Source organism: Podarcis erhardii (assembly GCF_964252035.2).
Source record: "Podarcis erhardii genome assembly, chromosome: 2".
Taxonomy (NCBI): Eukaryota; Metazoa; Chordata; class Lepidosauria; order Squamata; family Lacertidae; genus Podarcis; species Podarcis erhardii.
The window spans coordinates 41,172,136-41,194,752 of record NC_138498.1 but is presented as its reverse complement, the minus strand read 5'-3'; the positions used below and the strand labels follow the sequence as shown (position 1 = coordinate 41,194,752).

At 43.4% G+C, this 22,617-nt stretch overlaps 1 protein-coding gene and 2 long non-coding RNA genes across 4 annotated transcripts; 1 reads left to right on the top strand and 2 right to left on the bottom strand.

The window, feature by feature from the left end:
- The first annotated feature begins 1,207 nt into the window (after positions 1-1,207).
- On the top strand, positions 1,208-19,226 carry FBXW10B (F-box and WD repeat domain containing 10B). Its single transcript, XM_081848649.1, has 14 exons — positions 1,208-1,916; positions 2,440-2,583; positions 3,942-4,148; positions 4,682-4,809; positions 5,092-5,211; positions 5,664-5,773; positions 6,375-6,578; positions 7,798-7,919; positions 9,220-9,368; positions 10,212-10,354; positions 11,878-12,036; positions 12,669-12,934; positions 16,597-16,731; positions 18,282-19,226. The coding sequence occupies exons 1-14, from the start codon at positions 1,373-1,375 to the stop codon at positions 19,154-19,156; spliced, it is 3,306 nt and encodes a 1,101-aa protein (XP_081704775.1). The 5' UTR covers positions 1,208-1,372; the 3' UTR covers positions 19,157-19,226.
- Positions 6,335-18,330, bottom strand: LOC309334476. Of its 2 annotated transcripts, none has more exons than XR_014153109.1 (3): positions 18,208-18,330; positions 16,046-16,143; positions 6,335-6,525 (listed from the first exon to the last, which is right to left on the bottom strand). It is a non-coding gene; the product is annotated as an uncharacterized lncRNA (long non-coding RNA). The 2 variants fall into 2 exon arrangements; XR_014153110.1 differs by lacking the exon at positions 18,208-18,330 and adding an exon at positions 17,581-17,708.
- Positions 11,741-14,583, bottom strand: LOC309334490. Its single transcript, XR_014153127.1, has 2 exons — positions 14,544-14,583; positions 11,741-12,018 (listed from the first exon to the last, which is right to left on the bottom strand). It is a non-coding gene; the product is annotated as an uncharacterized lncRNA (long non-coding RNA).
- Positions 19,227-22,617: the final 3,391 nt, after the last annotated feature.

Sequence of the window (22,617 nt, the reverse complement as noted above, 5' to 3'; positions counted from 1 at the left end):
TAATAATAATAATAATAATAATAATAATAATAATACCCCACCCATTTGACTAGGTTGCCCCAACCACTCTGGGCAGCTTGGAGGGTCTGCACTCTTCTTACTGCAAAAAATCTGAGCGGGTTCCTTTTTTTTTAAAGTGAGCTTGCTGCAGATCAACACTTCAATCCACTTTTGTAGCCCAAACCTAAATGTGCTAATATATGATCGAATCCCTCTCACAGAATATTGACCACCTGGAAGCAAACCAGATATGATGGAAATGTAGTAGCAATACAATATGCACATAGACCTTATTAGGGATTAGTGACTGGTTTCAAAACTGAACACGAAGCGGACAGTAATTGATTTCACAGTGTAAGGGATGTAAACAAGAGTGCGATGTACCAGAGCTCTCCTTTGCAATTATTGCTGTCGAAATAATTCAAAAATGATTTAAAGTCAGATGACGCCAAACACCTTTAGAGTGGTCAAATCCCAAGAAGACTGGGAAGAGGGCCAAAAGGAATTCCCCAGACTGAAAGCAGAGAGAGATGAGATTCTGTGTGAATTCAAAGTGCTCCCTCATGGAGACAAAAACAGCACAGAAGACTGTGTGCTCAATTATAACGAGTCTGATAAGTCTATTAGGAGAGAGACTCACTGTTAAATGAGTTAAGTGGAAAATGTAGGCCAAGATGCACAGTGAAACAAATAGACAGAATTTCTGGGAGGCCAGTTGAATACAATGAGACTTACTTTTGAGTAAACTCAACATGTGTTAAACTAATGGTAACTTTGGATGGATCACACTTCTGGTAAACGCACACAAGCATAAGCACCTGGGAGACAAAAACAAAACAAAACAAAACAAAACAAAACAAAACAAAACATGGTTCTTTCAAATAGGCCTCCCCTTCCAGACCCATCAATACCCTCCCAAGTTTTTCAGAGAGATGGCAGCAGCTTTTTACTCTCCAGGGCTTGGCACCCAGGAATTTAGGATTTCAAAAGGTTGTGGGTTTATTGGGGGGAATACAACTATATTTTGTGGGCAAAATCTGAACCCGGAGCCATGTTTGCTCTTTCTGTGTCTATCTTGATACAGAAGCAGCTCTCTCCATCTATTAGAATCTATAAGGTATGTTAGCTGCAGACAGTTTTGCCCTGGCAAGTTCTAGGAGAATTATGGTACTAACTGTGTCTCCTAGGAGTTCTGAAAAATAACGAGTTCCACAAACAGAAAACTGTTGCTGCTAGACAGAGATTTAGGGTCATGGAGGGAGACTCTTAGGAAGCTGCTTGCTTGCCTTTGGCTGGTGGCCCTTGTGTCTGTTAGTGTGTGTGTGTGTGTGTGTGTGTGTGTGTGTGTGTGTGTAAAACACAGGCTAATACAATGAAGACCCACCCGGTGGTGGAAGTGGTTCCACAGCTCCTGGAATATAAACTAGAGTACTCTCCAGATCTGCGGTGTGACAAGCAAACAGACTTGGTGCCTGTTTGCTATCATTGCAAATCCTGCATCTTGTCCTGGAAGGCTCTCTCCACCCGAGAGTGGTTTGTGCGGGCCAGCCATATTTCTAAGGGGCAATTCTTGAAGGGGATCATAAGACGGTTCCAAAGCCAAGACCTCTTGAAGTATGCCTGGAACCTCCTGCAGTCCACCAATAGCAAGGATTTCACCTACAGCCGTTCCTGCGTCAGCTCCAGCTTCGCAGCATCTTCCACCTTGGACCGGGCACTTAATCCGAAGAAACTGGAGCATGCCATGGAAGACCTCTGGAAGTGGTTCTTAAATGCCAGTTTCTGGAGCAAAGCAAACTACCTCCTGCTTCTGCTGCAGATGTGTGACTCACAGTTGTTACTGATGGCTGCCAACCTGGTTAGCATCCTCTTGAGCCAAGATGAGGCCACTTGCAAATCGGCAGACAACAAAACAGGTAATACTAATGCATTAGGGGACTGAAGGTGCTATCTCTGACTCTCAACCAGACATCCCAGTAATGTGTGGAGGGGGAAATGGACAGTATCCTTTACTATTGTGCTAATCCTCATTGCATAGATATGTGTGGGGCAGCCAGCATCCTAGTTGCTTGTGGTCAACCAGTGAAACTGAATGAACTGTCCCAGCCTACATTGCCCAAGGATCTAGTTACATTCAGAAGTTTATGTGAAGAGGTGGGTGTGGTGGGGAACCTCCAGATGCAGCTGGACTTCAATTGCCAACACCTCTGGGTGGGTCTGATGGGAGTGGGAGTCCAATAACATCTGGAGGGCCATAACTTCCCCATACCTGACTTCAGAGAGGACCACATTAAGTGTAGCTTGTAACTGCTCTTCCTTTGGTTGCAGACCAATGAGCAAAGAACCTAGATATAGAATAATTTCCTGTGAAATGTTTGTCTCTTACTGTTTTGTTTTTTCATTTTTTTTCTATTTCCTGTGTTATTTAAATCTTTCCAGCTGTGTCAGATGAAGATCAAGCAAGCAAGGATGTGATTCCTCTTAAGAAGCAAGAGAAATCTATCTCCCAGGTTCGGAGCCACCTCACATCTCACACCTCTGGTTTTACCTCGGGGGTTGCTTCAGAGAAGAGTGACTTATTTGGTATTATTTAATTCTGTTTATCCATCCATCCATTTCCCATTCCTAATACAGTCATACCTCTATTTGCGTTCGGTTCACGTTGCGTTTTTTCTGGTTACGAACACAGCAAACCCATAAGTGTTTACTTCCAGGTTTGCCACTTTGTGCATAAGTGATCTGCGTGCTTTGCGCATGCGCGGGAGTACTCTATCACGTCATGCACATGCACAGAAGTGGCGCTCTACTTATGGACTTTTGGGGGTACGAATGGCACCCCAGAATGCATAACGTCCAGATGTTCACATATCCCTTTTGTCAAATTACCCTAACCAATGCCATTCCTATCACAAGAACAGTGTACAACAAAGCTCATGCTGCCAACCCCATCAACCTCTGCAGCTGATCCAACAGACTAGACTTTGTCTTCCAGCCAAATGTCAATGTCTGCCTCTAACAGTGGCACCCCACTGGAGCAAAAGAGGTCCACACAGGTAGGTGTGGAGCAGGTAGGTGGGTGGGGAACAGATGGCAATGCCACTGTTAGCCTAAACAAAACATGCTATGGCATTACTTAACTGCCTTGTTGTGATTTCAACTCTGGTGGCAGTCTTGGCTCTCCAGCATAGCTTCTGTGGCCATGCTGGCCATCCCAAGGTCATGGTTGGGAAACTCTCAATCAGAAAGTTGAGATCAGCCTTCCCTACTCAAGTTATGTTAAGGCTTGTTGATACCCCTGAGCTGCACCACCCTGTAGCTCTGGCGGGCCATCCTGCTCTGCTCTTCTTCTCATTCCACCTAATTCCCCTTCCAGCAATCAAGTCCACCAGTTGTAATTATAGATAACAGCCAGAATAACAGTAGTGGATGTTTTGATGAGATCAGTGATAATCAAGACAGACCATTGGTCTGTTCAGCTCAGTGTTGTTCCCAGCAACTGGCAGCATCTCTCCATGATTTCACACCAGGGTCTCTTCCAAGGTCTCTACTTGGAGATGCTGAATAGAGCCTGGGACCTTCTGCCTGTGAAGCAGCATATCTACCACTTCTATGCTGATTCGTGACTTTTCATTCTTCCTGGGTTTTCTCCAGGAGGTGCATCTTGTTTGTAAATAATCACAACTACTACCCAGTTGGCATAATGGAAATCTGGTGCTATATAGTCCCTCTTGAGGTGTGGGACTGTATGAGACATTGGCTATGTCACCTACAAAGCCATGGTCCATATATAACATATGTATGAGGAGGTCCAATTGCTCAAAGGCACAGGCTGCATGTTCACTGCAGGGCTATAGAGGGTAACTTAAGCTTCTTATCCTGCCCATTCTTTTTATGGCCACTCTGTAATACTCCCTTGGTTGGTTTTCTCATCCACTCGACAGGTCGTCTACGTTTGCAAAGGCTTTGGAGCAAAGAGTCAGATCAGATGTCTGAAGTAATGTCAGAGTACATGGATGAAGCCGCCAGTAGTTCTATCATACTGAATGTCGCGGAGCCTGTACCCACCCATCCCACAAAGCCCTTCAAAATCAACAAGTTCAAAGACTTCATTCGCTGTCTGCCCATCCACTTGTCCAAGTTCATATTGCGTAAGAACCTCTTGCCTTCCTCACAGTGCCAGATTTACTCATACACAAGCTAAATTAAGCTACATTCAAGGGCTTCAGATTATGAGGAATCTCTAAATACATTCTTTTAAAAACTAAATTTAATATTTTACATAATTGGTTAAAACGGAGAACAGGGAAAGCACTCTAAAACATACAATATTGCTCTGATATGACAACAATATACTTAATGGCTACACATTTGTCATATTGAGTTCCTTAATTTGTGCAGAAATAGCTGTATTTTATAAGGTGTCCATAGTTAGATGGTTAGTTTTTTGTTATATCCTTACCTGTGCCACCACCATATATGCCAATATTAAACTTCGTTATTTCTATTCCCATTGCCTTTTCTGTTTTGTTTTGTTTTGAAAGTTTTCCGGCCTCTTAAACTTGACAAAGTTTGACAAAAGCTTAGGGGCTTCAGCATGTCTTAATAGGTCCCTGAAGCAGCTTTCTAATGCTTCGCTTTTAGGAAGCAACAGAGCAACAAGCTTCTCTTTGTGATTCTCTAGGAATGCTGGACATGAAATCCTTGAACAGATGTGCTCTCGTGAGTGCACACTGGGACTTCCTGGTCAAACTAATCAAGAGGGATATGATAGCAAATCGTGCTCTCCATAGTGAGATTGCATTCCTGCAGGTACTGTGGGATTCTCCTCAACCCTTGTGGTTTGTTAAGGGTACTGGGCATTGTAGCTCTTTGAGGGGCAAACTATGGTTCCCATGATTCTTTGGGGGAAATCATGTGCTTTCAGTGTATTGTGTATCTGCAGTCATAGTGTGTGGAGTGCAGTCAGTAAGGATGGACCTGCCCTCCCATGCCGAGGCCAAGCTTTATCTTGCACCAACTGCAGCCATTTTTGTTCTAACATTTCAGTGTTGACATATTTAACTAAATGATTTTGTCTTCTTTCTGTTGCAGGGGTCATGCCCTAAAGGAGCAATTTCCAACTATGCCAAAATTGTCAATGTTGCCATTCCTCGCATAAACTCTGAAGGTGACATCATCCGAAGCAAGGGCAAGTTAATCGTAACCATAAAGGTGCATTGTGGGTGTTCTGCATTCCTGGATTTTCTTGGATTGGGTTTGAGTAGGTGGTGGGAAATTCTTGGGCCCTATTCAGTTCTCTGCCATTGGTTGATCTCTCTGGAGAGAGAGAGAGAGAGAGAGAGAGAGAGAGAGAGAGAGAGAGAAACCACAGAGAGAAACCATGCCTAGAGTATGGAAGTGTGAAGCTGTGTCAACCTGAAGCTATGCTCCTTCTTTCCCAAAGAAAGGAATAATAGCCCATGTGTGTGCACAGCTTGCGGTGGGAGTCTGTGTACTTGTCTTGCCCTAGCACACTCTCCATACTGGGTAGAGCGGGCTTCTAATGATGGAAGTGGTGGTGGAGACAAAGCCCATTTCTGCCAGTTGAAGCACAAGGCCACCTACTTCCTCGTTTGTCATTCTCTCATATAACCAGCCATCATTGCTCCTCATTCTGCTTTAAGGAGAATGAATACCTGCGCAAAGCATATCATGGACAAGAGGTAGACATTGTCAAGTTGGAAGAACGGAATGTCTTCTGCAGTGGGTATAATGTCCGGATTCTAATAGACAGGTATGTGCACCCAGCAAGAAGTGTGTTCCACCCTCCTTCCCCAAAAAAATCTCTAGATGTGCCTCACAACAACCAATGTTCCACAACATATGGGGCATTTTGTAAACCCATGAACCTCTGATGATATTTTCAAAATAGTGAACACATATAGCTTTCCCCCCAGGAGCAGCACGCTAAGGAAAACCTCCCTGTGTCTTTTATCTGCTTCCTGCCTCTGAATAAATTGCCACAAGTGGTACAAGTAGGTCGTACATTCCCATAATACATGCAAATAGTCCAGTTCAGTTCATTCATAGAGGCCAACAACACTTGGAAGAAACCAGATCTGGGCGGGCTGGCTTAGACGCTGAGAAATAGTAAAAATGACTGCAAGGATGAATGTTTGGTTAGTGTTGCATCTGTTGCTACAAACAGGGATGTGATGTGAGGGCATATGAAGCTAAGCAGGTCTGGATCTGCTTGCTGCTTGGATGGGGGACCTCCTGGGAATACTGTATTAGCTGCCATGATGAATTCCACCATGGAATAAAGGCAGGATATGAAAGAAATAAGTATATCAAATAAAACCAGGTTCTCCCTTCAACTTTCGCTACCTCTTCAGTTTGGATCCAAACAGAGTGATTCACTATGGTGGTGGGAAGCTGATGGCCACTGGTTCTGTGGACCGGAAAGTCCGTTTGATGGATGTGGATGAGATGCGCTATGTCCCTCCTGTCTTTCTGGGACATGCTGGTAGCATCCGGTCTGTGTACCTCAATGAACAGAAAGGATTGCTTCTGAGTGGCAGCTATGATCTCAGCATCAGGTGAGCTGTGCTGATCCTAACATCTTTACATTGCATTTTGGGGGAGAAAGTCAAAATATGGAAGGTGTTAAGGTACTTGCGGCCCATTTAATTCAACGTCCCTTGAGTGCTTTGTTGCTGGTGGGGCTTAAAAATACTTCACATTGTATTATTATGCTCCTTGAGTCTAAAATAAGTTATGTATTCCCACAACAAGGATGAGAGCTCAGGGGTAATCTGTGCAGAGGTACATTCCAGCACTGGGTGGAGCCATAGCAAATGATGGTTGGAGCCAGGAAGCTCCAGAATTAGCTACTGTATTATTATTATTATTTTAAAAAAATAATTATTCTTATATACCATCCTTCATTCTCCAATTCCAGGGCACTTCACACAGTAATGAAATACAGAGCCACAGACTACAGAACACAACAGCAAATGAAACAGCAATGCAGTTGCAACTCACCAGCAGAATTTCAAATAAATTGTTGGTTGACTAATTTGTTGGTGGCTCCAGTTCTTTAGGGAGTGTCAGCTTCTGAACGTTGTTTATTGAAACTCAGAAAGCTCATTAAAAAAACACACAGTATAGTGCCATGTGTTACATTGTATTCCATAATATATCATACCCGTGTCATCAAACTATTTAAACTTTAGTATATACTAGAGAAGCTATAAAACCTGGTATCAACAGATCAGACAAGAAGATAGGTGAACGGAATGTCAGAACTTAAAGCAATTTTCATGCACATATCTACCAATTCAATCTCACCTTGGATTGGCCATTGCCACATATTACCAATCCCCACACTAATTTAGTAGGCTGCATAGTAGAAAAAGGGAAATGAAGCATTAACCCCAGTATCGTAATCCAAACAGAGAAAGACTGTGCAAAGCATATTGCTTCCAGATAGTTATTCCCATTTGTTTGGTTGCACCCCTATTTAGATATGCTTGAAATTTCAATAACTCATTATATTCTGGCTGTGTACACTCTTCTGTTTACTCAGCATCTCATGGACTTCCGCTACTAGTTTGGAAAGCAATGTATACACCATGTTGGTCACAATGCGTATCTATTCTGTTGTTTCTTGAGAAATACTGCATTTTGATGCAATTTTCCCTAAACCAGCTTTGATCCAAATTGATGGGGGAAACAACCTAGCTGTATTTTAAGCTGGTAACATACATGCAACTTCAGTCTTCGTTTCTTCTCATCCTCTTGATCCGTATCTTTTAGAATGTGGAATATCCTCACTGGGGCATGTGTGAAAATTTTTAACGGCCACACAGGAAGCATCACTTGCCTAGATTTGTACAAGAGCAAGTTTGTGTCTGGATCCAAAGACTGCACAGCAAAATGTGAGCAAAATGTTGCCTGTCTCCCAGGGAAATATGGGGAAATCTACATACTATAGTTAAATTTTAACTTTGCAGAATGGAAGGGTAAACAATTGTAATGCAGAACTATGACCACATCATCAAGATACTTTTAAAGCAGAATCATACCACTTTAAACAAACATGGCTTCCTCCAAAGAATCTTGGAAACTGTGGTCATTAGATGGCTCCTATTGGCACTGTGGTCTAAACCACTGAGCCTCTTGGGCTTGCTGATCAGAAGGTCGGTGGTTCAAATCCCTGTGATGGAGTGAGCTCCCGTCGCTTGGTCCCAGCTCCTGCCAACCTAGCAGTTTGAAAGCATGCCCAAAAGTGCAAGTAGATAAATAGGTGCCACTCTGGTGGGAAGGTAAATGGCGTTTCTGTGTGCTGCTCTGGTTTCGGTGTTCCATTGCACCAGAAGCGGCTTAGTTATGCTGGCCACATGACCCGGAAAACTGTCTGCGGACAAACACCAGCTGCCTCGGCCTATAAAGCGAGATGAGCGCCACAATCCCAGAGTCGTACTCGACTGGACCTAAGTGTCAGGGGTCCTACACCTTTACCTTTTATTGCAGAATAACAACATGTTGCAGTACATCCTCAATACAGTCGTACCTTGGTTCTTGAATGGCTTAGTTGCCAAACAAATCGGCTCCCGAATGCCGCAAACCCAGAAGTAAGTTTTCCGGTTTGTGAGTGTTTTTCAGAAGCTGACTGTCCGACACAGCTTCTGCTTGAGTGCAGGAGACTCCTACAGTCAATCAGAAGCTGCACCTTGGTTTTTGAACGTTTTGGGAGTCGAATCGACTCCCGGAACAGATTAAGTTTGAGTACCACTGTATCTAACAGGAGTGTTCCAGTTCAAGGTGCCAATCATGCCTTCCTCCATAAGTTGCAAGGGGTCAAGCAAGACTGTCCATGCACACCATTTTCCATTTTTCCTCTCCAGTAGACACTCAGCATTCTATTTTGGCTGAAGGCCACTAAGGCTGCTCAGTCCTCATTGGGATCTTCTTTTCTGCTTCCAGAGCAAGTGCTGGGGGTTGCTTGGTCATCAGGAAGAAGGGGACTGAGTGACCCTTTGGAGCAGATGCTGCTGCTAAATATGCTGCCACCTTTAGAGATTTTTTGCAAGAGAGTACTGTCCATCTCCCAGCCTATCTGTGTCTTTGGCAAGGTCTCTGAGATCCTGCACTCGTCACTTCAGCTTAATGACACCAGGAGACTGCTCAGGGTTGTGCTGAAAATGAATTAACGGCATCTTTTTGTGTTTTTCACAGTGTGGGATATAGAAACTGGAAAGTGCGTTAAGACTTTCGCACACAAAGCTATTGTTTGGGCTGCTAAGATGAATGAAACACATGTCGTGAGTGCCTGCGATAAGGGCATAGTGAAAGTGTGGCATGCTGAGACATGTATACTGATAAAGGTAAGATATAAAACGTAGTGGCTGACTCTGAAAATGCTGTCAGCTCAGTATGCGGCACCAAGCAACACATTTAAGGTGGAGTCAGAGGAGTGGTGGGGAAACTCAGGCCAGGGTGGGCGGGCGGGAGGGTAACATGGCCCTCCATACTTCTCTACTGCTCTTGCCAAAAGTTTTTATGCAAACAATGGGGCTCTATCTTCCTTGGGAACACAGAGAAAGGTCAACAAGACCTTTCAAGCTTCTTTGGCATTTCATGAACACAGGGATAGCAAAGGGACTAACCCTGGCAAGCGTCAAACAATCAGAAGAGAGCTGGCTTACAGTGACCACTCATTCAGAGTGAAATATGGGAACTGCCACCGGCAGCAGGGGTTCTCTAGGCAGCAATAGGAATTTAGTGTGCAACTTCACCAAAAGTGGTTGCTAATTGCAATACATCATGTCTGTGACACACTCATAGAATTCTGAATGTTTGGTGAGGCAAACCTTCTCTGTGAGAAAGTCTTGCTGGTCTTTCTTCAGCAGGGCTAGTCTGTCTATATGTTTAATCACAGGTAAAGTTTTAATTATGCTTTCTACAAATTTTCCTGGGATTGAAATTAGCCTAATGAGTCTGGTGATTCCTTGCTCCCCACTATTTTTAAAGGGGTTATTTTGATCCTCTTCCACTACAGTAAGAAAGCTGACATTTCGGATAGGTTAGATGCTTAGCATTCAGCAACAGGCGGCCAGTGGAGGTTAGTCACATCTTTACCACCAACAAAGTAAACAATGGCATCATAATCCTGTGGTTGCTGGAAGCCTCTAAAGAGCATGCAAAAACAAATCTGTTTCATTTCCCAGACTTTACAAGGGCATCTGGGCCCTGTGACATGCCTGTCGTTTGATGAGTGGCATCTTGTGACAGGAAGCAATGACGGCTATATCCTGGGATGGAGCATGCACGGAAATCACAAGAGATGCCTGGGGGCTTTCAGACACCCCATGTAGGTATTGTTTATTGCAGTCAAAAAGGTGCAGACTTTGTGATGTCCTTAGCAATGACTCTTGATCCTTATGTGTTTGGAGTAGTTTTTATAAAGGACAAAGCTAACTGGAACTGTGAAACTTCCCCATTGCCAAAATCCCTTCGGTACGAGATGAGATAGCTCTCTGCTTTTGAACCATACAAGGTTTATCTTTTCTTTTAACTCCCACCCACCTCCAAGATGGCAAACCTAAGACCACAGAACCTAGCATGACTCTACTATGAATGGTTTGTCTCCACCTTCAAAGGTCCTCTACGTTAAAGCTGTTCATGGGATTTACCACTTCAGTTAATATTTAGTCTATATCACATCTCAAAAGTGTGTGTGTTGTGAACTGGTAATGCTGAAAGGATACAGCAAGAAAGAAGAAGAAGGAGAAGGAGAAGAGTTTGGATTTGATATCCCGCTTTATCACTACCCGAAGGAGTCTCAAAGCGGCTAACATTCTCCTTTCCCTTCCTTCCCCAAAATAAACACTCTGTGAGGTCAGTGGGGCTGAGAGACTGAAGTGTGACTAGCCCAAGGTCACCCAGCAGCTGCATGTGGAGGAGCGGAGATGCAAACCCGGTTCCCCAGATTACGAGTCTACCGCTCTTAACCACTACACCACACTGGCATGTGGTTACAGGCCTCTGAAAGATGGTGGCCATTTTTCACTTTCCATCCCCATCAGACTACTTTACTCCAGAAAGGCAGTAAGTTGTGCCTCTTCATTCACTAGGCTGTACTCCAGGGATGGTGATCTTGCTGGCTGGGGCTGACGAAGGTTCGAGTCCAACAACAGTTGAAGAGTCACCTACCCCTGCTGTACTCTCTGTGGTCCTCTTCTATAAGTTCATCTCACTTCTCCCAGGTTCCTGCTGGCCTGCCTTGGCACATAGAAGAAGGTGCCTCTAGCATTTCTGGACTCGAGCCAATGCCAGTTCTCGGTTCAGGCGGTTCTCCACCCAGTCCCTTATGTCAGCATACAATCCTTCAACACGGTGTTTACTTTCTTTCTCCCTCAACTGCCTAAAAGTAAATTGGCTCACATTTTGTTTGCTTACGTTTAGCGCTCTGCTGATCCGGGTGCGTTCTTGCAGTAACTTTTCACTTCAGGTGGCAGCCTCTTTAAACCTCAATTTGTCATTTTCCTAGTAAACAGCACTTGCTTGACATATTTTCTGCTCAGAGTAACACATGAGGGAAGGGTAGGAACTAGGGGTGGTATTCCACTAAATTCTACTCAGAATAGACTAATTCAAATTAATGAACATTGACTGCATTATGTGCATTCTATGTGTGTGTGCAAATAGACAAAGTTGTACTAGTAATAATCCCCCCCAATTTCACCTGTCATGAATATTCCTTGTAAAACACATCCTCCATTTGTTTACTTTGAGGAGTGTTAATTCATCATTCTACACCAAGACACCCTTACAGTCTCAATGTTGTCCTCATAAGAGCAAGTGCTGTATTTCAACAACTTTCCTTGTTTGTAGGGAGGTTCTGTCCCTGGGATTTCTCTATCTCAGAGTCATCAGTGGCTGTGCAGATGGGAAGATACGCATATTCAACTTCCTGACAGGGACCTGCCTGAGAGTTTTGAGAGCCAATAGCAGAGGTGACCCCGTGGTGTCCTTCTGTATAGTGGAAAACACGTAGGTTGCAGACATTATTTCCCAGTTCTTAAATAATAAAGGTTGTCATATACATTTCTGAGGAAATGTGTGGGCTGGCATGTGAAGGGCCTTGGATTGCTTCCGGAGTGATTGTCTGAATTGCTGGTGGACGGCACTGCTTTGCAGTGGTTCTGGTCCTGTTTGGATGGATGTTTCTAGAGAGTGATGCTTGGGGAGTGCTCTTCAGCCCTGTGGAGTCTTCAGTGCACGGTTCCTCGGGGTTTGATGTTATCCCCTATGGCTGTTTAACATCTACATGAAACCAACGGAACCATCCCCATGCAAATGACAGCTTTAGAGGAGCAATTTTCATTAGGACTGCACCAAGTGAACGAGAGTTTAAAATTTCTCCTCCCCCATTTGCTACAATTCTATAATTCTCAGTCTTCCACCCCGCCATGTGATTGCCATTTGCATTTGAAAAGAAATAAAATCATGTCACTAGTTGCAGGAAAAGGCAGTGTGGCAGTAAGCTACATCCATACCACCTTTCCTTCCTTGCAGATTGAAGGTTCTAATAATGCCTCACTCCTCAGTTTATAGCACTACACGTTTGGTACTTTCTGACAGTTGGCCATGGTGTTTTCTCACTCCCTTTGCCTTTCTTTTAGGCTACTGGTCAATGCACTGGGCAGTGTGGTTATGTTCCAGTTTGAGGAAGTAGTGTGGGATCACACACTAGCTTCCGAACAACTAACTAAAAGGAAAGAAAAGAGCAAATTTGACGACAAAGCGTTGCAAATAATGCCGCCACATTTACTTTCTGGGCAGAAGAAACGGTCCCACAGGAATAAATGGAAGCTTTACAACACCAAAACAGTATTTTCCTATGACATTATTCGGAAGTCGACAAAATACTTCAGAAATTCTACTCCAGGTACTGCTCCTGATGCCCATCAAGTATTAAGTTAAATGGCAGGTGAAATCCTGCAAGTGTTGGTAGGAGTCAAGAAGAGAGGGACTTCTTCATTCTGGGCTGCATCAATAGGAGTATAGCATCTAGATCAAACTAGAACGTGTCCAGAGGAGGGCAACCAAAATGGTCAAAGGCCTGGAAACGATGCCTTATGAGGAACGGCTAAGGGAGCTGGGCATGTTTAGCCTGGAGAAGAGGAGGTTAAGGGGTGATATGATAGCCATGTTCAAATATATAAAAGGATGTCACATAGAGGAGGGAGAAAGGTTGTTTTCTGCTGCTCCAGAGAAGCGGACACGGAGCAATGGTTCCAAACTACAAGAAAAAAGATTCTACCTGACAGTAAGAGCTGTTTGACAGTGGAATTTGCTGCCAAGGAGTGTGGTGGAGTCTCCTTCTTTGGAGGTCTTTAAGCAGAGGCTTGACAACCATATGTCAGGAGTGCTCTGATGGTGTTTCCTGCTTGGCAGGGGGTTGGACTCGATGGCCCTTGTGGTCTCTTCCAACTCTATGATTCTATGATTCTATGATCCTTTTACAAATTCTTCCAGGGTGTTTAGATGGCTTGTATACAGCCTTGGTCATCTCTCCTTTAAATTCTAATACCCTGTGATGATAAGCATCACATTTGATCTATGTTGCATTTGACATGCAGTAAAAGGGTGGTCTGATCCTCCTTTTATCACTCACAAAGAGGAATGAAAAATCTATCTGTACTCCAAATGTTGTTGGACTATAACTCATATCATATGCAGCCAGTTTAGCCAATGGTTAGAGATGATAACTGCTGTCAAGCAACATCCGGGGACCTAAGGTTGAAGGATATATCATCATTTAGGATTATGTGAACAAGCTGCAGTGAGCCTTGGGCTCACACAACTGCCCCTGCCACTCTGCTGTGGCTACAAGGAAGAGTTTGGAAGGTTTTGCTCAACCACAGCCTGTTTGTTTTGCCCCAACTGCAAAACCATCGTTGATGTTAGCGATGGTTTATTTGACACAAGCTAGCTTTGAACTACATTGACATTAAGCAAAGCTTATTGGTTTGGAGACCTCAACAAGCTGTGGCTAAGCATAAGTGAGAGCTTCCAAGTGCCTCTTCATGGCTGTACCAGAGAAGATGGGTGACCTTTCAAACCTGAGGCTTGCGGCGGCTCACTCCAGCTTGTTCATCAAACTATGCTTTAGCATGACACCCCAATGCAGCCATTGAGTTGTGCAAATGCCGAGTAATCAGACTCCTTTTGCCCACTCAGTTTGCTGCAGGGTAAAGCAAGTACAACCAAAATCTGAGCATATGAACCAGTTCTGGGTACATATGCAAAACAGATGGCTGTGCGGGGATATTTCAGGTCATTGGTGGCTGTTTGAAGATGGAATGAATTATCTGTAGGTTTTAATACACAAGCGATCTGCAATGCCCTGCTTTATACTGTTTTTTGGATAGGTAAAAAGCGGAACTCATGCAATATAATCATGGATTTGTGAGCAGGATTGGGGGACCTTATGCCCAGAGACCAAATCCAGCCCTGACTGCAATGCATCCTTACAATAAGATAACACCTCTTACTTGCCTGGATGAAGGATGGAGACACGTGGCTGTGTGTGTGTGTGTATGTGTGCATGGGCGCACATGCACGTGCAGAAACCTAGCCCTTTTGTGTCTCAGCTACTGTAGGAAGATAAAAGTTACATCCATTGTTCACCCACTTGGGCCACACCCAAGACTGTCACGTGACCCTTAAAAGGTTCTCCATGAGGAAATGTGGCTTTTAGACTAGAAAATATACAATCTAGGGCCAACTTCCCTTCATCAGATGGCGTCATATTCTGCTTGATGACATTCTCCTAGGTTATTATTGATTAAACTTAGAATCATAGAATCATAGAGTTGGAAGAGACCACAAGGGCCATCGAGTCCAACCCCCTGCCAAGCAGGAAACACCATCAGAGCACTCCTGACATATAGTTGTCAAGCCTCTGCTTAAAGACCTCCAAAGAAGGAGACTCCACCACACTCCTTGGCAGCAAATTCCACTGTCAAACAGCTCTTACTGTCAGGAAGTTCTTCCTAATGTTTAGGTGGAATCTTCTTTCTTGTAGTTTGGAACCATTGCTCCGTGTCCGCTTCTCTGGAGCAGCAGAAAACAAACTTTCTCCCTCCTCTATGTGACATCTTTTTGTATATTTGAACATGGCTATCATATCACCCCTTAACCTCCTCTTCTCCAGGCTAAACATGCCCAGCTCCCTTAGCCATTCCTCATAAGGCATCGTTTCCAGGCCTTTGACCATTTTGGTTGCCCTCCTCTGGACACGTTCTAGTTTGTCAGTGTCCTTCTTGAACTGTGGTGCCCAGAACTGGACACAGTACTCCAGGTGAGGTTTGACCAGAGCAGAATACAGTGGCACTATTACTTCCCTTGATCTAGATGCTATACTCCTATTGATGCAGCCCAGAATTGCATTGGCTTTTTTAGCTGCCGCGTCACACTGTTGGTTCATGTCAAGTTTGTGGTCAACCAAGACTCCTAGATCCTTTTCACATGTACTGCTCTCAAGCCAGGTGTCACCCATCTTGTATTTGTGCCTCTCATTTTTTTTGCCCAAGTGCAATACTTTACATTTCTCCCTGTTAAAATTCATCTTGTTTGTTTTGGCCCAGTTCTCTAATCTGTCAAGGTCGTTTTGAAGTGCGATCCTGTCCTCTGGGGTGTTAGCCACCCCTCCCAGTTTGGTGTCATCTGCAAATTTGATCAGGATGCCCTTGAGTCCATCATCCAAGTCGTTGATAAAGATGTTGAATAAGACCGGGCCCAAGACAGAACCCTGTGGCACCCCACTAGTCACTCTTCTCCAGGATGAAGAGGAACCATTGATGAGCACCCTTTGGGTTCGGTCAGTCAGCCAGTTACAAATCCACTGAGTGGTAGCATTGTCAAGTCCACATTTTACCAGCTTCTTTACAAGTCACTTTTCTTTTTTTCATATACAAGATACTCAAAGCAACTTAACAACAATAAACATATAACACATATATTAAAAGCAACATTAAAAAATTATAAAACCTACCTCCATTGCAGAAAGAAAGGCTGGATATTTCTGGGCTCCTAGGAATATTCATCAGAAATCTTTGTGTAGTTTTGCAAGATGGGTTTGATCTTGGTTCTCTGGAATAATGAAGAGTAAGATGGGTTTCTACTGAAGTACTCCTTTTGAATGTGTTCTAATAAGTTCTTAAGAATTATACAAGACCAACTGCACAGTAGTTAGATAATCCCTTTGGTGAAGAAGTCCTATCAGACTACTTTTCACATTTTTCTAATTTCACAATATTCCAATTAACTAGAATTTCTGGAGAGAGGAAACAGATATCAAGTGATACATTGCTCATATATGTTCAGGATGTTTGTAGCTGACACAAAACTGATAAGCCCAAGCTCACTGGCATGCACAGTCCCACTGATCCGCAAAACACAACTCTGGAGTTAAGCCATTTGAAGATTGCAGCCATATAGCCATATTCTCATATACTTGGAAGAAAGTCTGACTGCGTTCAGTAGGACTTCCTTCACAATAAGTGTGCTTTGGACAGCAGCCGAAATTATTCCCTTCTTTTCTAGCTCTTCATTATCAAATTTTGGAGGAACCTCTTCCCAGGATGCGCGAAAATATAGTAACCCTAGAAATGAAGCCAGATGAGCAGACTAAACTCTTTTCTATTGCCGCACGTTCAAAATCTGTTACAACTCTAGTAGGTAAGGAACTATGGTGTATTGAAAATGTGCAGCTGCATTTAAAGGTGCCATTTGTTCCTGTAGTCCAGCTTTAGGCCACTAGAGCTGATTAGCATACTCAAAATAAACAGTGTGCAAATTGTAGATTTGGGAGGTGTAGCGGAAACGCCAAAGAAGGATCGAGCAGGCTTAGGATTGGCCTTGCGCAATCAACCATTCCTTGAAGGCCGCATGTCCTCACAGGAGCACTCCTGCCCTTGAGGGTGGCCCAGCTCGGGCTCGATTGCCCAGATTATGGGACTGGGAGGAGACCTAATCACCGCAGGTGAGGGCAGTGGAGACATTTGATGCAGAGAGTCTGGGTGCGGGACAACACAGTCAACGTTGCTGCATCACAGACTGGACGCTGCTGTTCCCATGGCTGGAACAAGGGATTTGGTGATCTGGTGCTATATGTGGGTTGTCTGAGATGAAGGTATTGTGGGGATTGCTTCTTTGTGATTGTTTCTTTGTGTAAGAGGGTGGATCATAGATTATCTGGGGAGGTTTTACACGAGAAGCCTATTTTGTTCAAATAAAAATCTTTCCCCCCCACTAAGCGCTCTATGGTCCATCAGAGATCCATTAAAAAACCTGCTATTGACTTGGCAAAACAGGAGGGGGAGGGATGTAGATTTTAAAGCAGACTGATGGAAGGTGAGGGTGGGGAAAGTAAAATGTGGGTCAGGGCATGTTAAAGTGAAATAGTAAAGACGCAGGTGGGAAATGGGATAAACAAAGCACCACAAAGCAGCAGGTTAAGGGATGTTAAATCAGAAAGAGAAACAGAGCTAATATACATTTTAGATCGTACAAATGTCAAACACGTACTCTACCCTTCGTCTCCATAACATCCACCTCACACTCCTGCATGACATAATAGTAGCCTGGAACTGTGCTTGTATTGGCGCACCATGGCAACCACTTTGACATCATCAGCAACAATGAATTCATGTCACAGTAAACCCAGTGCTGCAGTTAGGTGAGTTGAAGACTTCGGGCCCTCCTTTACATGGTAATGTGCAGAGTGAGCTCCCCATTTTTGTGAGCCATTGAGCAACAAGCTTATCATCTGGCACCACTCCTTCCTCCTAGTCATATCCCTTCCCTCTTTGGACTTTCGCCTTTAAAACTAAAGTGCCATCCAACATGATTTATTCCTCCCAACCTCAAACAAACACCCAAGCCTTCTCCCCATCCTGCTCTACTCATCAGGCTTTGCAGGCCCCTACCCACCTACCCATATTCAGTCATTCAGCCCCCCCTATCCTGCACAAACCACAGTCCCCAGTCTCACAGAGAGAGGAGAGGGGAAGCATTCAGCAGGAAGCTAGCTACTCTTCTTCTAGCTCTTCTGACAGTGGAGCTCCTGATCCCCATAGGTTCCTCTTTCAATCCATGGATTTTTAAAAGACCTCATTTGGGGGGTCTTCTGATCTACCAAGTAGGGGCCCAGACCTGTGCTCCAAGTTCTGCCCTGCCTTCCCCCGGGTGCTAATCTTCACTCATCTCACTTTTATTTTTGAAAACAGGAGATGAGTTAGAGGAAAACAAGCCCTTAGCCAGCAACTTTGCATTGGGCCAGGATGCTGATGCTTTCGTAAAGCACATAAAGAAGAGGCGTTTCCATGGTCCCCTGTCTGGTGACCAGATACTTCTCACTGTTAGCACAATGCAGCATGCCTACCAGACAGACCAAGTCAGTGCCAACATGGCATACAATATGAAAATCAAAGATGCCTGGGGGCCTGCCTTTCTCCAGAAAAATTTGCCCAAAAAGACCCCTGCTGCCCAAAGTCCAGAGCAACTGAAAATGGATCCATCAACCCAGCTGAAACGACTGAAGGCTGCCCGTTGCATGATCGGCATGGAAAGGATTTCCACACCTTATGAAACCAAAACGCTGCAGTTAAGCTTGAAGAACTCCTTGCTTGGAAGCAGGGTGAAATCCTTCATCCCAGCCCCCACTATTACACGTTCCCAATCATGCAGCCACTTGGCCAGAGGGGGAAAGATTTCTCGCCAGGCAAAGATACCATCTCCACCTGCCATAGGGCATGTTGTTGGTCACTTTACAAGCTCTGTCGAATCCATCAAAGTGCCTCGAATGAAGATTGCCCAACCCGATAGAGACATGATACCACGGCGACCCAAACTCTTCTTCACCCACACGCCAAACCCATACCGGCTCAATTCTGGGTTCCGGCTTCTGACAACCCAACAGATGAAAGAGTATGAAGAAGCTAAGGCGCACGAGTATCAGGCACAGAAGACCAAGGTTATAGCAAACAGAGAAAAAGAGTGTAAAAATGCCTGGCTAAGGAAAATTAAAGGTCTCCCCATTGACGATTTCAACAAGGAGGGCAAAGTTGCAGCTCCTGAACTTGGAGAGAATGTTTTCATCTGAACTTCGCTTTTCAAAGCAGCCTGCTAGTCCTTCCAAACAACTGCCTACAAAGCAAACAGCTGGCACTGGAGAGCTTGAAGCTACCTTTCAGAAAATGCTAACAAACTCTATTGAATTATCCAGATTTTCACATGGCTGAGAAGGTGGGACTCTGGGCTGCACTGGAGGTGGGGTGGGCTGGATATGATGGGGAAGCTACTTCACTCCCCAAAGAAATGTCTTTCCAGTTTGCAGTGAGTGCAGTTTACAAATACTCCTGGTCTCTAGAGAAAGGTTTATTAACATGACTCTACAATGATTCTGTTTGTAAGCTTTGTTTCTAAGACTGTGTGTACACTTCTCAAAGCTCACCATATAGCCCAAATCCTAATGAAAATGTTCTAAACTTTGCAGTCTTATTGAGGACATCCTCCAGGTGTCCAAGAGTCACCATCAATTAATATATGTTCACAAAATAAAGAAACCTGGCTACAACAGCTCTTACAGCGGTACCTGCTTTGTAATGAACTTGTTTCCTTACTTGTTGCTTTTCATGTGGGTCTTGTTCCCACCTTCCAAACATGGAAGGAGCAGCATATTAAATTCCCCGCAATATCAGACTGTCTCTACCCCACTTCATGTTTAAGTGGGCCTTAAAGACAATTTTTCTCTCTCTGCAGCCTTCACTAGTTGAAATAAATTAGACTGCTAATACTATACAATATTCTAAATTGTTAATATGTTCAATTTATGCTGGGATAGCTAATAGCTTGGGGTAACTTTTTAGTTATTAGTGTGGTTTTTATTTAGTGTTTTAAAATGTTACTTGTATTCGTTGGTTTTTTTGTATATTTATTAAGTTTATTTATTAAACTTCGAAGTATCTAGGACAATATTGTTCCTCTAACACTGAAAGCTTGAAATATACCTTAGAGTGACAGGTCTGAGAGTATGCTTAGCATCTCCTTCACAGGAAGAAGTTGAGCAGATCCATTTTGTCCCTGATGCTGGTGTGGTTTTGGCATTGATTCATCTTTGACACCTGCTTTGTGTGGTTCACAAATTATACAAGGGAGAAGGCAAGGGGATAACTAATCCCATAGCTGTAAATCTAACTGGGTGAGACCAGCTGAAACTGAAACGTTGTTTAAATTGTTTAAGTTAAATTATTATTTTGTGGTTGGTTTTACTGTTGTTGTTTTAATTTGAACATTGTAAGCCACCCAAAGATCCTGACAGTTTACAGACTTTGTGTTAATATTGCAGATAAATTAATAAACAAAATAAATAAATTTGTCCTTAGTCCTGCTTTGAGGGTGGGGGCCAAGGGAAAATATAATAAATAAATGTAATTTTCTATGGAAATTGCAGTCGAGTTGGTGCTGGTCTTTCTGTCCTTTAGACTTCTTTTTACCGTTTATTAGCAGTTTTAGCAACAGCTAACCATCTCATATGTTTGCAAAGATAGTTTAAACCACCATCTAGTTTTTCCTGACTCTGGCCACTGAGTCACTATCAGTATTTAGTTCTTCTTATTGACATAAAATACCATATTTGGTATGGAGGTTCCTAGCAGAGACACAAACCTACAAACTGTTCACATTTAACAGCTTTTGCCATGCTGAAATGATCTGCCTTTTGGCCTGTTCCTTTGCAGATTTACTCTGAAATTACAGTGCTATCCTAGTCATCTCTACTACGTACCCTCATGTTCAATGTGACTGATTCGCAGATTGCAACCTAAAGCTGTGTGCACATTACTGCTTGCCTCCAGCACCTTCCCACCACTGGTGTTTGAAGCTGAGTAGACATGACAATAGCCATAATCCATAGGTATCCTGTGACTTCATGAGAAATGCTTCTGTTTGATGTGTTTTCCCTCAATCCAGCTTTAATCTGATTAGAAAACAGAAGCCAGTTAAGGTGAGGTGTGTACATTTCGGGTAGCATTGTGCACTCACGGGTGACAGCACTTGCACAGAGGGCAGCTTCAGTGAACTGGATTAGGCAATGAACATCATATGAAGACCTCCCTGCCCCCTCTGTGGTGGGAACAGCAACTTGAAATATGGGGGTAGGAGGGAGACTACCTCGCCACATTTGAAACCAGAGCCCAGGGGTGCTTACTGCCTGTAAAGCAGGCATGGCCAAACTTGGCCCTCCAGATGTTTTAGAACTACAATTCCCTGACCACTGGTCCTGTTAGCTAGGGATAATGGGAGTTGTAGTCCCAAAACATCTGGAGGGGCACGTTTGGCCAAACCTGCAAAGAATTTGCATCACATTGCACGAGTTTCTTGGGCCCAGCAGCATTTTAACCATGCTGCTCTTGCACATATACAGTTGATTTTGGCTATACTCATAGCTTCAATGGGAACAGCCTCAAATAGCTGCATTGAATAGTTAAAACAGTCTGAATAGTTAAAGCCTTCTGGAAATGATGAAACCACCTGCAGAAGAAGCATGACAAACTGAATGATACAGAAACAGAAACAAACAGGGAAGGACAGGGGAGATCTCCACTGAGGCCAGGGCCAGATTTAGATTTGATGAGACCCTAAGCTACTGAAGGTAATGGGGCCCTTTATATGTCCACCTGTCGCTGGTTTTTGTGTTGAATATATGCTATGTGGTAATTTATGGACCTAATAGTTATCTAAAGCCACTTGCCACTGTTGCTGTATGTAGGTTTTATTTTACTTGGTTTTTTATTTTTTATTTTTTATAATAATATTTATTAAATTTTTAAACAATAATCAACATACATAACAACATGATCTTTTTCAGTAACCACATTTCGATCTCATCCTTGAACTTCCTCACATCTCTTGTTCCTGCTTTCTGAACACATAGATTTTCTAGCAAATTATTTGCTTAACTCAGTTTATATCATATAATTGTCCAGTATTAAATCTCAAATCTTAGAATTTAAATCACTCTTTTTTTAAAAAAATCTTAATTCTAGCATATTATTTATCTAAAATTTGTCTTTTCTTTCAGTCACGTTTAAATTTGTATTCTTTGTTACTAATTTGTTGGAGCCCTCTTATTACAGATCTTACATCTTTCTTAACATTCATACAATTTACAGTATTTTTGTAAATAGTCCTTAAATTTCTTCCAATCCTCCTCCACCGATTCTTCTCCCAGGTCTCGGATTCTGCCAGTCATCTCTGCCAGTTCCATATAGTCCATCAGTTGCATCTGCCATTCTTCCAATGTGGGCAAATCTTGAGTTTTCCAGCTTTTAGCGATGAGTATCCTTGCTGCTGTTGTGTATTTTACTTGGTTTTTTATCTTATATTTTGGAAATGTACATCCAGGTGCTTTTTTCCCCCTTTATTTTTTTTTGGGGGGGGGACTAAGCTATAGCTTGCTTAGCTTATACGTACATCTGGCACTGACGGAGGCAGAACTAACTGACTGCAGCCTGTAGAAATCAACTGAGAAATTCAAGATTTTAATGTTGCTCACAGTGAATG

Bases quoted from the DNA above. Each gene is read 5' to 3' on its own strand.
- FBXW10B (XM_081848649.1), top strand. From the start codon at position 1,373: ATGAAGACCCACCCGGTGGTGGAAGTGGTTCCACAGCTCCTGGAATAT. The intron at 4,149-4,681 runs GTAAGAACCTCT...GTGATTCTCTAG, and splicing joins CTTGTCCAAGTTCATATTGC to GAATGCTGGACATGAAATCC. The intron at 16,732-18,281 runs GTAAGGAACTAT...TTTTGAAAACAG, and splicing joins ATCTGTTACAACTCTAGTAG to GAGATGAGTTAGAGGAAAAC.